The sequence below is a fragment of the Pygocentrus nattereri genome, chromosome 17 (genome assembly GCF_015220715.1).
Source record: "Pygocentrus nattereri isolate fPygNat1 chromosome 17, fPygNat1.pri, whole genome shotgun sequence".
Lineage (NCBI taxonomy): Eukaryota > Metazoa > Chordata > Actinopteri > Characiformes > Serrasalmidae > Pygocentrus > Pygocentrus nattereri.
Window position 1 is genome coordinate 26,386,276 of NC_051227.1, and position 18,005 is coordinate 26,404,280.

Here is an 18,005-nt window from a genome sequence, read left to right on the forward strand (position 1 = left end):
GTGATACATTTCCTATTACCATGAACTAAATCCATTTTTGGAAAATAAATATTAAAATACATGCCATTCTGATCAAGCTATTAAAGTCTGACTGCAAGCTGCACCCAGGAATCTTGTCCTTATTCAAATCAACATAAAGCTTCCTGTCCTGCTTCTTGACATCTTAGCATTCAGATGAATCATTCAAAATATCCTCTCCATGTATTGTTGAAGACAAAGATATATTATTCATGAGACCACATGGTGCAAAATAAAGCTAAAAGAGCTTTTGTATTGCTGGAGATGACCTGCTGTTGTGTTCAATTCCACTCAACTTATCAACAACTGCTTTCACATACCTAGAAGAGCATGAGGTGCAATTTGCTGAAAGCAGTAGGGTATATCCTAGTATATGAATACAGACTGTAGAGAGGCTCTTTCTAAACTGACATTGTTTTCTCCTGTTAGATAGCCAGGCTAATGTGTACAATGTAAACACACCAGTGTTGAACTAAAGGGCACATGTCCTACATTTTTCTTTTCTTTTTTCGCTGAAGAAGATGCATGTCATTTGCTTGGGTTTATGCACTAGCAATAGTCATAATTTAGTTTACCTGTGTATTTCCCAACCTTTTTTTTATCTCTTTTTCTTTGTTATTGTGCCTGATATAAAAGTGATATACAGTATTGGGCAAAAGCCAGAGACCATGCTTCACTTACATGTGAGATATGAAGTAAGGTTTAATGGATTGATGAGATTCAGTTTGTAATTTACATTACTTGGATCAGGAGCAGAAAATGCTACTTCTAAAACTGAACTTTGAAAGTATGGAAAAAACATCCCTGCAGATTTCTTTGAAAAACTGAAAGTAAGTCTCCAGCAATTAATGTAAGCTGTGAAAAGGCAACACGTTTACTAAAAAATGATATATATTTAGTTTACTTTTATTTAGGTCTGTTTAAAATATGCTTTCTGCCTTCTTCCAGATGTTCAAAATCAGAAAACTGGAAAACAAAAACGGGCTTGGAGATTAAATATTCGCCAAGTGGTCTCTGGCTTTACCCAGCACTGGATGGGAATGACTATGGTTCTGATTGTCTACCCTTTATCATGGCTCATTCAAAGAGTATTCCAGTCCTCCTTGTAAAGTTACACTCCTTGTAACTTTAATATATATATATAATTGAATAATATATATATAGGTGAATATATGTAAAAGTGTTGAATTTTTGTGACATCACAGAACAAATTATTTCAAAATAAGTTGCCAATTACGATACCGGGCTTAAATTTGGATGGCAGGAATGTAATTAAACTGCAATTCAAGACATTAGTCAGACTCAAGATTGTACGTGGGCCTGACTAGTAGCATGAATCTGCAATGACTAAACTGAGAGGAAGAGACAGAATCACAATCCTGTAAGCAATCCTCCAAACTGATTTTCATCTTATGCAAAACAAAAAAACAACTCAGATCATCCCCCGCTAGCAATCCAAAAGTGCCATCCTTCTCTCTACGCAGGCAACTATGCCACCAAGCTAGTTGTAAAGCTTAAAAAAAAACAGAGCTGATTCAGTTCATAATGGATATTCCCCAGGCCAATTTATCAAACATCCCTGCTTTGCCTTCCCGCAGGCAGATACTATGTAAATGCATCCCAGCTCCTTCGGGAGATAAGAGGAGCCCGATTGGAGTATTGTTTATTGGGAAGTGTGTTCAACATAAATCATCAGGTTGCAAAGACAGAGAAGACAACTCACCTTTTGCTTTGTTTTTCGTTGCTGCCTCTGAAAGACGAAAGAGAAAGAAAGAGCGACAGAAAGAGAGAAAAAAACAATAGGTTAGGCGGGCTATAGCAGAAGAACATGCTATCCAGGAGAGACATTCTTTAATCTAGCCATGTTCTCTTTTGAGTGCTGTGTCTTGATGCAATGCTCTTCCTCCTGTCAGGCCGTTTGGAAGGAGCTTATGTTCTGAATGCATATGGCTTGTCCTTTCATTATGCCGAACCGTCTGCTTTGCATGCATTTCTGCCATATATGCTGGCTTGATGAGCAGCATAATGGTGATATTTTAGAGCATCTGCCATCTGCATAGATCTCTTTGCAAACCCAGCCTGAATAATTAAGTTCAACCTTTCGTAGTCAATGTGAACAAGGAACATCAAAGTATAAGGTGAGGCTAATGACTAAAATGACACCAGTAAAGTTTTTTTTGCCACACAGAAATGTGACAAAGAAAAAGCACAATACTGTCTTTTATCATAGCACCAAAGTCTTTTATAAACTTTCAGAAAAAAGGCTCAATGGCAGGAGTTTGCAAAGGAGATATACATATTATTACTTTAGAACCCAAATAAATAAGTTAAAATATATATAATATATAAAAGATAATGAATGGATTTGTGTTATGCGGTAACACTTTCTTTGAATGTTACATTTGTAAGCATCTATAAACACATTTATAACATGTTATAATGCATTCATAAGGCATAATAAACATGGCTATAAATATTTGTAAAAATTAATTACACTGAATGACACTTTACAGCCATATTTATTATACATTATGAATTGTACTCTCAGTGCCAAAGAAGTCTCAGCTTGGAGAGCATAAAGTAAAGACAGATTTCCAATATTTTATTAGTCACTGCTGGTGCTGTTAAGGCTTCTGTCCTGAATATTCAGATGCTCCAAACAGTATAATATTGGATACATAGTGTTAAGTTAGTGCCAAGTGGTGTACATTTACAGTGGTGTACATTGACTTACCCTCATTGGGTAAAGCTTTAGTGTTTCAGTAAATTGTTCAGTAAATACTTCAAGTTAAAGCCTTACTGTCAACACTGGAGGAGGCTTTAGTACCGCACACTTCACTTTACTTAGAGTGGAAAAACACAACTTAAGAGATCTTATAAGTTGTTATAAAGTACTTTAACAATTCATAATGCATAATAAGCATGGTTATAACATAGTGCATTTTTATAAATATTAAAAGCTATGTTTATGATGCCTTATGAATGCATTATAACATGTTATGAATGTGTTTATAGAGGCTTACAAACATGACATACTTAGAAAGTGTTACCTATTAAGCGAATGCTTACTTCAAGCTGAATTAATTCAGTTCATTTCAGTGTGCAGGAGTATTTGCTTACCCATAGCATGGATGTAGACTTGAAGTTTGTTATAAGGACATACTAACTACTACTGTATAACATCCAGAGCTCTATGCATAATGGTGGGTCTATTTGGAGACCATGTAACTTGAATTATAAGCTAATAACTGATACAGTACACTGGCAGTAAATCCATTCCCTGTATGCAAGAAAATCAAAATTGCAAGAAGGTGGACATTGGTACATGAATAAATAAGCACATGTTAATACTAACTAATAATCACAAAAAAGAAATTGTATTCATTGTTTTTTGATATACCAAGATCTAACGTACAATGATGATGTCTATAGTAGTAGATTATCGATACGATGTCTTCTTGCATAAGATGCTGAGGCCTTCCTCAAGGATATCTATGGAAGGCTGAATATCTTTGAATAAAAATAGATCAGATCAGAGCCTAGAGGGCTGCAGAGCACGTATTCCTCCGTCCACTGTGCGAAGGTGCAATGGTGTTCCCTTTAATGGGAGATTCATTGTTTTTGACACTCGTTAATCGCTCCCGTACCTTCGCCCTTCCCATTTTCCCCTTTACATGGAAGTTATTAATCTCTGACTCTATGCGAGGTGTCGGAATCTAATAGTGTTGACACAGTCAGGACTCCATGATAAGATTCTCCTTGCTGTGGGTAGAGAATGTTTGCCAATTCCTGAGACGAATACCAATGGCTCTCACCATCCAGTAGAGCGCAAATACTCTTAATCGAACTATATTTGTTCTGCATTAAGACTGTTTCTATCAATTTCCCCTTTTGGGTTGTTCACGGGATATGTGATTCGCAACCAGAAAAAAAGGCCTGCATGACTTTCCAAGGAAAACCACTCTGTAAGGGTCCGCTATCCATTTCCCATCTATAACCTAGCGCTTTACTGAGCATTTTACTATAAATCCAGACCATGCTTCAAATTTCATTTCTGCACTTTCATGCCTGAACTCTATCAGTGTGAGAGTAATCAAAACATCATGTACATCTCTTCAGTGGGAGGCTTCTATTATACACTCACCACTGTGAGGGATGTCCTCCATGCCTGACTGTCCTTAAAAAGGCATTAAAATGCTATGCTTTGAGAGGAGAATGGCAATTAGGCTGCAGTCCCGGAGGGTCCTGAGCTTCCCGTGCTCCATGGCAGACCCCAGGCTGTCTGTCTGTCTGTCTCTCTCTCTCTCTTTCTCTCTATCTCCTGTTCTGATACCTGCCTGTAGGGAAGTGGGGGGAGCAGGTCCCCACGGTGATTAGTCTAACCAACCATGAGAAAGGGTTTGTCCTCCACCGCACAAGAACGAGACGGCCTCACGCTCTCCCTGCAGTGAAGTCGGTGAAGTCAGCGGGCGGCCAGCCCCATCCTCACTCACCCTGCCAAACTGCTCCAGTCCCGCAGGCATATTGGCTTCAACTGACCCCTTGTCAGAGAGCAACTCATCATATTCTAGCCACAAACTGAGTGTATGTGTTCTCTTGTGTGTGTGCTTGCAGGGGTATAATGTCACTAGCTGTTCTTTCACAGACTTATGTGTGCTTTCTGTCCTGGCTAAGTGTTTCTAAAAGATCTGCTAAGCTTTTCTGTGAGCTGTATTTACTGAGCCTAATGAGAAGAGAGAGATAATCAACCATGCAGAATTACTTACTGTACATTAACCTTCCATAAATAATGTCACAATTCAGCACTGAAATGTCCTTTTTATGGTACATTTACGACCTAAATTGAGTTGCCAGTTGATGTCTGTGCCATTGGCCATTTTATCAGAAACACCTAACATTTAGGTGCACCCTTCATACCATTTTTTTTAAAGAATAAAGTCTTCATATAGTTAAATGTTTCTTCTCCATGATGGAAGATCTGCTTTATATGGTTTCTTAAAGACCGTTTTTAAAATAATACCACCGAAAAATCTAGAACCATTGTTGCTAAAAGTGTAGGTTTACAGTTGCTGACTGTAGTCCATCTGTTACTGCACAGCTTATAGAATAGAAAGAGACCACCATAGGACCACCAGTGACCAAATGTTCTTTAGGTGGTGGATCATTCTCAGCACTGCAGTGATACTGACCTGGTAGTGGCATGTTTAAATTGTGTTGCGCTGATATGACTGTCTCAGGCACAGTGTTGCTGGAGTCTTTAAACACTGTGTACACTTACTGACCACTGTAACACTTTCTTTTACAGCTCACTAGGTTCAAGGTATTAACCAGATAAGTGTGAGATAGAAACTCCGAAGTACGAGATAATTGTTTTTAGTAATATGATGGTAATTCTGAGACAGTGTGGCTGAATTACACTGAAATGGAGAATAGGTTCTAACTATAAATCTGATAAAGGAGGAAAAATGTGGTAAGTAGAAACGTACTCAATTTCCACTGATGAACAGTGCTAATAATTTGTGTGGCAAAAAGAAATACAGTCTACAATTTTAACCCTATAAAATGCACCTATATGGTGGGAAAACCTGATAAAATTACCAATAAGTATAGATACAAGGTTAGTAGACATAATAAAATGTCAACTCAGTGTACAATAAGGAACAGAGTCAGATGGTACTAGTAATACTGCAAATACAAAAGGTGCTCACATGCTTCCTCTTATTTGCTATTCCTGTAGAATGTTCTGCAAAGTTGCAGTACACCAAATGCATCCCTGGAGAAGCTTCCAGCCTGTGCTTAAAGAATCAGCTGTGCACTGTCCTCTCAAAGCCCCTTAAAAGAGGAACCTCTCTCAGTCTTTGTCATTAGGAAAAGCTGAGGTAGGCAAGGAAAGTTATGAGTCTGGGAAATATCTCACTGAGACAGATAAGTTGAAACTCTTGTATTTTAAGATATTTTTTTGTGTTTCTGAAGAACTTTTGATTTGTTTGTTGTTGAACTCTCTACTGATGCTATGCATGTTTTGAACTTAGTTCTTCAGTATTGGATTACAGTAACTTTTAAGGGAATAATTCAACCAAACAATTTTAATGTAGCCAGGAATTGGTGGGAGTTAATGTTTGTTAACTTTCTTTCATTCTTCAATGGCTTAATTTACCTGAAGTAGTCCTTAAAACATGAATTCTGTATTCCATAACTAATTGAAAACCACCCCTACCCACATCCTCCTCCATTTCATGCGGTGACAGTCTGCCCACTGTCACCCCCACACCGTTCTCCTCACCTGTGGCCACCACCACATTAATATTTTATCAGTACTGGATTATTGATGAAGAATGTGCTGTAAGTAATGGGCAGTGCCGTGGGCAATTTACAGCGACAATCGAACGCAATGCACAAAACAAGAGAGAATACCCATATAAACACTACAGACTTCCCCATGGGGACACTTAGCAATGTATATTTTTTACACTTTATTTTCCTGCATTAGGAGAGAAGCAGGGCACTAAGGTTAAAAGTGAAAGGTGTGGAGTGGAGGATAAAAAATTAATTGGAGGATAAAGCAAAATTGCATTTGGGTGCGATTATAACTGAATCACAATCAAAGGACAATCGTACATTTGCACAATACCTTCATGGCTCCTTTGTGATCTCCAGAGGAGAAAATTATATAGTATTCCAAAGAAATTATTCTGAAGTACATAGCGAAAGGGGAAAAAAGAAAACACGATAAAGAGGAAAATGGCATGTTGTTAAGCTCTATTTTAATTCATTCTGTTCCCCTCTCTCTCTCTCTCTCTCTCTCTCTTTCAGTAAAAAGAACTGAAAAAAGACTTGAAGATCACATTTTGGACTGCAGGAAAATCTTGCTAAATGTCAAACCAAATAACTTTCATGGCTGTAACATTAGAAATGGTATTTACCACAAACTATACTTACTAGCTATATAGTCTTAAAATGAGTCAGACTGAGGCAGGACCTTGCAGCCACCACATTATATTTTTTCTACAATCAGAACATCGTCTTATAGTTTAATTAGAGCAGTAGAACAACTTTTTAGATCTTTACCCAACTACTGTCAACTGCTGTCTTTTCTAGTATCTCTATGACAATTTAGGGGCAAAATTATTTGTGTTTTTTAAATTAAATCAGAGCTGTAACACTCTCACTGGTTGGTAAATTGCAATAAGAGGCACATTGCCAATGGGACACTGACTGATGTATGCTCCGACCACGAATGAATTCATTCTTAGCAACTGTTGCTAGGTTGACAAGCTTAGGGCTGGGTGCCATTTCTTTTGAATGTACTATTTCTTTCTCCAGTTTTTGGTATCTTCCTACTGAAACAGTCCCCAATGTCTTTTCTATGATGAGGTAAAGAAAATAAATTATTGTAAAGTAATAAGAAAGAAGCAACAACATAGTCTAAAGTTTTGCTTGAAATGGGGCTCTTTGTTACTTTTTCTTTTTTTTTTTTATTTGTGATCTCAGTAGTTCCTTAGACAGGTAGCTTACATGTCATAACTCTAATGGTGTCAAAGTTAACACATTAATGATGTGTTAATATGCTAAATTATTTACCAAAAATTCTTGAAATCCCTGGCTGAGGGATGTTATTTTTAACACTCATGGATTTTTTGCAAATGCATTTTTGGCAATGTGGCAAGCCTCGACCCGTCCTTGCTCATTAAGCAATCCGCCCTTCCTGGATGCTCCTTTTATACCTAAGCATTTCATATTCCTGGTATTAAACTGAATGTGTTATGGGCATCAAATTTAAAATGACTGAACATTCACAAAAAACAAAACAATGAAGTCGATAAGATAGACATTGTCTTTTACTTAAATTTTAGATTTATAAATCACTGTTCTCTCTTTTATTTGCCTTTTACATGCTATTCCAATCCAGCTTTTTTGGAATTGGGTTTGTCCAGCATGACAGCAGCTGCTACAAAGAACACGTTTGTGGGTGAAGCATGGATAGGTCAACTGCATCTACAAGACTACTGGCCGTCATTACAGAGTGGCATAGCTGGGACTTGAACTTGAATACCAATTATAGTGTTTAATCCTACACTGCAGAGCAGCACTTTTACCAGGTGCGCCCTCCTAGGCCTAAACGCTATCCGGCCAGCCGTTGCCTAGACACTACACATTATTCAGTATGCGGCTGGAGTAGCGAAAATTACTTTGACATTAAGCTCCTTGTCCCTTTGCATGCATCCCTGTGGCACACCGCATGCAGATGAGAGAGCGAGAGCGAGCAAGAGAGAGACAGAGAGACAGAGTGGTAATGGTGATGGAGGATTCAACCTTCTCCAGTCCTTATCTGACATCTCCCTAGAGAAAAGACGACCTATCAACACAGCACCTCATACTCACCCCTGACTTATGCCTACAACACCGATGACATTGGTGACAGTGCGCCAGTACACAAATAAAACAGCCCTTCGACATGTGCACCAAAGTAAATTAGAGGAGAGGGGTATTATAGCGCTCCCCATTGAGTTATGTACATGCACATGACTGTCTACTTAATTAAAAACGTTACCTGAGAAGGATTTAATATGGAGATGACTACCGAGCTAATGATCTCCACCGTGTTACCTCTGTGATAGCAAAGTATAATTGATCTTCATCAAGCACAGCTAGACAGAGTAAAAAAACTGATGTAATTAGAATAGACTTGGACTCTTTGTGTCTTAATAATGGCATGATGAAGTGCTCTTGGAAGACAGCTGCTCATCAACATACGTGAAGGAGATTTGACGAATATCAAGTAATTGGACCTCAAAAGGATACACAATCTTTTAATCTAAGTCTTTAACATTTGTAATGTATACTTACCACACACAGTTTCTCTGTCCACAGTAAAATAACAGAAAACCTGTTGACTGTAGACAGTAAAAGAAGCCAGTGGGCAGGTGTTTGGAGTCAACAGGTTTTCTATTCTTTTTTAAGTGCAGGGAAATCATTGTTCACAGTAATCAACCACATGCTACGGATGCAGCAGATAGAGTTTAGGTTGACAATTGCTGGAGTACTTCTTTAAAGTATACACAAAGCCTCATTTAAATTTAAATTGACTTTATTTACTCTTTACCACAGGGGAGATTTCACTTACAAATTTATGATCTTTATAGGAGAGAGGGAGAATGAGGGGAAATGACTCATCAATGACTGTACAAAACATTAGAACAGGTTGCACAAGCTGGCAAGTTAATCACTGCATACATTCCACTGAATAAGTGTGCAAAACTGACATTTTAGCAAGTGATGAAAACAACTTAAATGTGGCCAATGTATCTTATTTTTCTTATCAAATATAAGAAATATCTTGCGTAGTTCTTTGAAAAGTGAAAGCAAGTTGCATTACAAGAATGGAAGCAGTAAAAAAGGCAACATATGGGGGAACAAAAATTTTAAAAAAAATCTTACATATTTAGCCTTTGAAGCTTCTGTGTCAGTCTTTTAAATATGTTTTAGTTATTTATTTATTTATTTATGATGCTGCAGAGCAAGTCCCAGAGAGAGTCTACTTAGTAATATATATATATATATATATATATATATATATATATATATAAAATTGAAATGAATGAGAAATGAATAACTTGTACCTAAGGGTCATTTTGACAGGAAATGAAATAAATATGCTTTACTTTTTGCCTACTAAGTGCTGCACCAAAATTGGGTAAAATAAGCAACATATCTAGAGAAATATATTAAATAATAATATAGTATTCTTAAAACAATCTCATAGTAACAAAAGTATCATTGTTGAAACAAAACCATCAAAATCTCCAGCAGGTAAAGGAAAAGAATTCTTTAAAAAAGTTCATAAAGTACACAAAAATAAAGTAACACAGTTGTATTCCAAGCAGTTGTGTATAATTTATAGTGGGCCATTCATCATGAAATGTATAAAAGGATGGGGAAAAAATCAGTTGAGTTTGGAGGGTTTGGTATAGTGACAGTGATGATATATTGCCCACAATTAAGATGCTTTAATTTTCTAAGATATCACTTTTTGCTGTGCAGCTAACCAGACATTGCTAACCACAAAGTGGGAATTTGCAGTCCCTTCAGACAGTCCAGTCTCTTCTGGTCCCCTGGCTCAATTCGTCTCATGTCACCGTGACCTTCTAGAAGACGGTGCCCTAAATGCTTTTTCATCCATGTACACTGTGACCTTTCTAGCTCAGAGGCTTTTAGCTTTACCTGCTGCATCACACAGATCCACCACCTGCTCTCAAGCCAAATGGACACTTTAAAGACTGCAGGCTCTCAGTCACCTTGAGTCTGCGGCCAACGGCGCGAGATGACAGAAACCGGAGTCTAATGTTGATTTTGTTTTTAAAGCAGGAAGGCTTAATGATGCAGCAGAGCAAGTTCCAAAGAGATGTAGAATCTACATGGCAATCAATTGAGATATGAGTATGTACATATACAAGGCTGTAATGCAATCAGATTGTGACGCCCCAAACATGCACAAACACCCACATCATCACACATACGAACAGAGGGAATACATTAAATTTCATGCAGACGCTATACAATTTCATTACTGGTTTAAAGGATGTGTACTTTTTCCTAAAATTAAAAAAAGGTATAAATGTAACAAATTCTCATATTTAGGGGAAATGTGATTTTCATTATCACACATTAAAAATTGCTGGCTTGGACATGCAGCCTAAGCAAAATAAACAAGTAAACAGACAGACAGACCATTTCCTGCCATGCTGTTTCAGGCCCTATCTCTCTATCACTCTTCTGAAAATGATCTTCAGCACTGCGACAGGATTTAGTAAATTCAAGACTATAGTTTACCACAGGCTACTACACAAGTATTATAGATTACCATAAGACCACAGCATTACAGGAATATTATATACAGGTGAAAATATATTTAAGATACTCTAGACTTAAGTAGGATGCACCAAAGTTTCAGTACAAAACTTTTAGGATCTTTTGTTAAAAAACTGTTTTTAAGTATGTTATGAACTGCATATCTATTTACCTATTACTTATAGGCCTTTCTGTCAAAGCTGTAGCTCGGCAAAACATATGAAGCTTATCAGGCAGTGTTTTTGTAGCCATTTCTTGTAATAACTTCCTGTGATGAAGCTTTTAGAAGCATTAAACTCTTTACACATTTGCTTCCTATCACTACCACTAAATAATTCTGACTCAGTAGGTTTTTCTACATCATCTAATGTCAAACCACTCTGAATTCATTTATTTACATCTATTTTTACATCAATTAATTATGCAGACATTTGTGGGATATCTCTAACATATTTACTTATGTGGCTTTTAATAATGTATGAGATACTTTTTTCCTATAAAAATGGACAAAAGTCCATCACTTAGCTAAAACAGTAGTAGCAGCCATTTTGGAGAATGTATTTTAATAGACAGTAGTGTGTCACACAATGCAGAGTAGCATGATGATCCGGCTCGTAGATGGCCATTAACTCTCTTCAACTTTCAAATGTGCTGCTCTATTGTTATATTTGACACTGTTTTCACCAGGTCATCTCCATGGCCATATCCTTTAAGGCTGGTGGCATTTGTACATAGTGATGATGGTGACAGTAATGCTACATATACAACTCAAACTTGGGCATTTAATGAGCCTCACTGATCTTTGAGTTGAATGTTTTATCTAATGACCCATTTAAACAAGTTCAGTTTGTGTATTAAATACACCATGATAAAAAGGGAAAAGCCTACAGAAGTATTGCCTAATAAGTGGGTTGATTTGCACCACGCAGCAGGGGACCGCCAGTCAGCAAAGTATTTCAATGCTGTAATTAAACAGGGAAGTAAATATATCATCACACTGAACCCAAAATAAAATGCAATTAGTAAAGTCATTGCAACCAGTAAAATCATTGCATGATGGATTGGGCTCTTTTAAGTGTAAATATAGCATGAGATTATTTCAGTCTAACGTGTTCTGAATCTAGTCTCTAGCCTGATAACAACTGGTCATGTAAAGCTACCATGCTAATCCCAACACTTTATATTCTATTATTCTTTGGCATTTAAAAATTTATATTGTTCTATATATAGTAACCCCATATTCTTTTTATCCCAATACATTTGATCTGCTTCAAAGAGAAATGTGTTAGCTGTCAAGACAGTGTAAGAATTCTCTGCTTCTGGTTAAAACAGAAATATCAGTGGGCCCCTCCTCCCTCGAGACACAGTATACCCAAAAGAGCAGCCGCTGTAATGTAGCAGTGCCACTACATGTGAATGACATTGATTTTATTTCATTTACATTCATACATTAAACAGACACACCTATTGCGTTTTTCTTTCCTTTCTTTGTCGAGCTGATTAGCTTCCCATCCTGTGCATCTGATGCTGTTGCCTCTCCTGCCTTGATCGGGTGCCACTGCTCGCCAGCCTTCTAGACCAGTTTGACCACTACTGAGCTTCTTGCGTTACAACGCTATGCAATCCTTACCCTCAGATGCTGCTGCTGCATAATCATAAGTTAATCAAGTTAACCACTGCTTTTTTCCCACTTTGTACTATAATGTTTTATACTAATAATGTTTGCTATCCAGTGTAGACCAGAGGAGAATGGTTTCCCCTTCTTAGTCTTGGTTCCTTTCAAGGTTTCTTCCTCTTTAGAGAGTTTTTCCTTGCCACCGTCGCCACTGGCTTGCTCATGGGTGCTTGGACCCAGATCTTCTTTTCTTTTTCTTTCTGTAATACTGATTGCTCTGTAAAGCTGCTTTGTGACAATATCTGTTGTAGAAAGCGCTATATAAATACATTTTGCTTGCTTGCTTATCTAGCACACAGCATTTACAGCCAAGACATGTTCTGTCTTATGATAACTATTACAAATAACCTATACATCACTACTGATCATATGATATTAGTAATCAAGCAATCTACCAATTATTTTGATGTTTTAATGGGCATTCAGTGTATAAATATATATATATATATATATATATATATATATATATATATATATATATATATAAGAACTATATATAGTTATATACTATATACATAAATAATTCACAGCTGTTAATAAAGCTACACTGAAATCTAGCTTTAACATTTGTTTAGTATTGTGCTGCATGACCACTGCAGTTTTAATGGTCTCACATAGACAATTTAGGTGTTATCATTCATAAATGTGCTGTGATATTACATTTAAAATTTGGAAAACACTGACAGCATAAAAGGAAGCTATTGTCATGTAATCTGGGCTCGTAATGAAAAAGACTCATGCTGCAGTGCTCATCGATGAACATATCAGATAGTTAACTAATAAATACAACTCCCCTTCAATCTGATCAAAGCACACAGATAATATAAATACAAGTCATGTATATTTACTATAGGGATATGACAATATCTCAGCCCACAATTTCATTTTGATTCTAGATACTGGCTTAACATTTCAGTATTCTCATGACATCTTGAACATTTGACATTTTGAAGATTCAAATTGAGAAAAATGCAGGCTGTATCCATGCTGTTGCAAGTTTATTGATGAACATGCTGAAGTGGGTTGTTTATTTCATGCTGGTTGTTTGCAAACCTCGGTGTTCAAACAATGCGAATGCATTCCATATCAAATTGAATAACTGAATGTTCATTCTCTGTGCATTGTCACATCTGGTAAACTTGAATGCCATCTAGAATTCTGAACTTCCCACTTGAAAATACAACTTCATCAGCTGTTAGAGTCCAATATATAGAATGCAAGTTGAAAAATTAGCATTTCCATGTTTCTGACACCACTCAAACATAGCACCATTCTTCAATAAAGAGACATAAACGTAAAAATGTAAAACTGATGCTCTCTCTGACACCTTTATTTGTCAACAAACCCCTAAGGAGAAATTGAGCAGACATTTTGCTATGTCATGCCTCTGTGCACACACACATCTGATGTGTGCTCTTGGCACACACTGCTGACCCCGAACACATGGAGAGGCTTTCAGGGTAGATCCCTCAGGGAGAGACAGTGACAGAGGGGTATGAAGCAAAATGAGCTGGGCTAAACCCAAATATGTCTCAAAGCACTTTTTTTCATTGGCAGATTTTTTTTTTTTTTGAGGGATGAGTTATTTTGAGAAAAAGGGACAAGAGAGTATAAATGAAGAGAGAAGGGACTTTTATGAACCAGGGCCCCTGTTGGACAGCAGCTCTTTGTGCATTGCAGACTACTGCAAAAAACTAAATCAAAGAGAAAAAATACTATCTGTAAGATTATGTGTGCTGATAATAAAACCTTCTTCCTTCTTTAGATGCTTCATACTGGAAAATCCCTTCTACTCTGAAGACAGACCATGCAGCAGCAATGACCAATGGCCATTATCTTTACAGGAGGCAGTTGGATTTGGCCACCCTGTTTGTGCTATCCCAATTAGTGTCTAAGCTAAAGAAAAAAGATGAGGTCAGCCTTTTCGGTTTTTACAACCTTATTTCCCCCATGACTCATAGGAATGTGAATACTGAATGAGCTTTAATAAGCAAGCCCAGTGACGCATAGATTAAACCCCCACAAAACAAAACAAAAGATAAGACATCAAAGCACAAGTATTCAATATCAGCATGTTTTGTATTGACATTCAAGTGACAGATTTGGTTTCTGTTTAGAACACAGTTATGAAGTATCATTCCCAAATAAAGGAACTAATAAGGCAGAGGCCTATTTAAGAGCATCATGTCAGTTTGAAATATCTCTATTTGAGTTGAAGCACAAAGGTACAATCGGGTCTCCTTAGAGGAACTTGTTCATCAAAACAATATAACATAATATCTATAGCAACACCACTGTTGTTAATTTACAGAAATACCATGTAAATTCACACAAAAAAACAGATGTTTGTGCTTATTTTAATGGATGTTACTGTATGTCTGAATAACTAATAAAAATGTTGAATTACAGCACAACATAGTATATGTAAGAAATTAAATGATTGTAATTTTACAGAATTTTACTATTATTGAGAAAACATACTCAGGTTTTGTCTGGCTACCCTGCTGCTGGACATTTTACCATTTTTCTTTTATAGATTCTTTTCATTTTTTTTACAATGTGTGTTATGAAGAGATATCTGTCACTTTAGTTCACGGCCTCTTAAGTCGATACAATTTGCTTCATAAAATATTTTGTATCACTTCAGTAATTACTGACAGACAAACAAATTATTGTTTTACAAATATATTATCCAATGCTTATGTATTCAGTCCTTATATAGGTAACCTTCAAACTGGCTAAAGGGAGTTGGTAGGATTGGTAAGGTGGAGTTGGTAGGTCACTTCTTCAGTAGGCGCAGCTACTTCAGTAGGCGCTTTCTGTCTGCAAGTGAGCTAACAGACAGTGTGAAAAAAACACAAGCCTCGTTATATATCTCAGTGTCAGGAGACTCAGTCCCCCTCTGACATCATGCAGCCCATGGGTTCTCATACGCTGCAATCACTTAACTAGGGCCGGGAAATCCAGGGCAACTGCACGTTTTGCTAACCCCCCTGTTGACAGGGCGATTCCCAATAACTCAATTTCCAGCTCAGTAATTTACTCTTGGTGCCCACTGACTCTCCTGCTCAAAACAGCAGATCTATAGTCCAAACAAGGGCAAACAACTTTTTATTTACTCAAGCCTCTCTCTCTCTTTTTTTTTTTTTTGCAAGAGGTTTGAAAATTTATATGGCCAAGTTATTATATGGCCTGTCGCACACACTTAGAACATAAAAAACACTTATAATATTGTCCTAGATAGTGCTAGTCAGTTTTATGTTTTGCTGACTTTTTTATAGGGATGCTCCACTGCAACTTTACACTCAGCCTTTTTCAGAGTGCCTCCCTGTTGCAAGTCATCAATTACAATCCTCCAATAAATTATTGAGTGATGGCAAGGCTAACCATATGGTGCAAACCAAGATATAGGAATGGGGACACAGACTCAAGGTCAATAGAAGCCCCCCACTATTTAGCTGCCTTTGGCCTGACTCACATAAAATATAGCTTGGCTGTGATCCATTTCTTGCAACATGGTTGTTTTACTCTTACAGGCTAGGAGGATTCATAACAAAAAATGAAATATTTAGTGTTTTTTTTTTTAGCATTGTACATTACTTTTAATAAATACCTACACAAGAGCTAATGAGTACATTTAAAAAATGCAGGAAAATACTTATTCTTTTTGCTCACTTGAGCATTCACATAATATTAAATATTAACATATGTGTTCCACACAGTATCCGCACACACAAACACACAGAGCTGAATTAACAGTGTTCATTTAAATCCAGCTAGACACAAATTCTGCAAGTATTTGATGTGGCCACAGCATAGCCCTATGGTAGGGGAGGGCATAACACAACACATGATTCAAATGTAACATGGTTATTTTATGTAGTTAAACAGGTTTGCCCATTTTGACAGCAATTGGACAAGATTCTCCATTTATTTCATAAAAGCATGTTTATGTGGTTTTTTGATAACTGAGTTGTATGTTTAAGTCCCAGAATTCACACCTAATCATTTGTATCCACCTTCTTGATCTTGTAACATAGCATCTTTTTCAAGCATGGAAATGACTCACAATGTGAGCAAGCACTGTGACTCATCTGCAGCCTTCACATGACAGAGTTAATTATAGTACACAGTTACAACTCTATATGTCGCCTGTATACACTCATTGAGCAGTTTATTGGGAACACCTACCTTGTATCTACACTCATTGTCCATTTTATCAGCTCCACTTACCACATAAAAGCACTTTGTAGTTATTTATATATATATAAAACCTTATCTGGTTCAAGCAGTATAAAACTGTATTGAATGAAGTGAATGAACCTGACTGCAATATTTTTAAGCTAACCATGATTATTTTCCATAATTGTTTATTATCAAAGTTGTTTATAACACAACAAAGAGAATATGAATTAGGTGCATTTTCATCAGTACATGACATAACTGCAAATAAAAGAAGCAACATGAAGCAACATATTAACTGTCACAGATTCTCCCTTTGTTCCTCCGAGTACGCCCTTCTTCCCTTCTATAATAGCCATGTGCCTTTTTGTTATGACGTGCTTCTGTTGTTGTTCTGTGTCTCCTTACTGGTCCAGCCCACTTGTTTTCTGTTCCTCCTGTCTGTGCTCTCATTAGCCCCATGTGTTTCTCGTTTCCCCTCTGTGTATTTATACCCCTGTGTTTGTTCAGTGTCTGTCTTGTGTTGTGAATGTACTTGTGGATGTTACTCTGTTGATGTTACCTTGTCTACTTACATTTTGTAGTTTGGTTTTGTTTTTCTCATGTACTTATCTGTTCTTCAAACCTCTGCAGCTCTGAACTGCATTAGCTTTAAATTCAATAAAAGCAACTTGCATTTGCATCCTGGCCTCCTCGCCTCTACGGTTACATTAACAGAAACAACTTCTGACTTTGTACTGTAATACCGCTATAGAAGGCCGTGTTGAATAATGTTTGTTTATTTGAGTTTGGACTGTGTCTGTCATCATTTGGGAGCTACTAAAAAAAGAGAGAGAATAGTCAAATCAGCCAGTTATCTGCAATCATTTATATGATAATTATTCACCAGCTACAATTTCATAATTACAATGGGCCTAGAAGTAAGTTGCAAAGTTTGCACTCCCATTGCTGTCAACTGAATTGTTGATAAATTTTTATTAGTAGCAGAGAAGTGTAATTTGCTTGTTTGAAAATATTGATGCTCAGTAGTCATGGGCTGGAGGTCAGGGAACCAGCCTTGTGACCGGAAGGTCGCCAGTTCGATCCCCAGAGCCGACAGTACATGACTGACGTGTCCTTGTGCAAGGCACCTAACCCATAACTGCTCCATGGCCGCTGTGGACTGTCCACTGCCCCGTCAAGTGTGTGTATGTGATGTTTTACTTCACGGACCGGTTAAATGCAGAGGTATAAATTTCCCTGTTGTGGGATTAATAAGGGTCACTTAATCTTAATACATTTT

General features: G+C 37.1%; 1 protein-coding gene across 7 annotated transcripts in view; it reads right to left on the bottom strand.

Moving 5' to 3' along the window:
- Positions 1–18,005, bottom strand: part of cadm2b (cell adhesion molecule 2b) — a 226,605-nt gene that overhangs the window by 75,884 nt on the left and 132,716 nt on the right. For 6 of the 7 annotated variants that reach the window (XM_017696825.2, XM_017696821.2, XM_017696822.2 and 3 more), the window contains exon 2: positions 1,742–1,768. The exons of the other annotated variant lie outside the window; for it this stretch is intronic. In XM_017696825.2, coding sequence (XP_017552314.1) covers positions 1,742–1,768 — 27 coding nt within the window. The remainder of the gene's footprint in view (positions 1–1,741; positions 1,769–18,005) is intronic. 7 annotated transcript variants of the gene reach the window in all.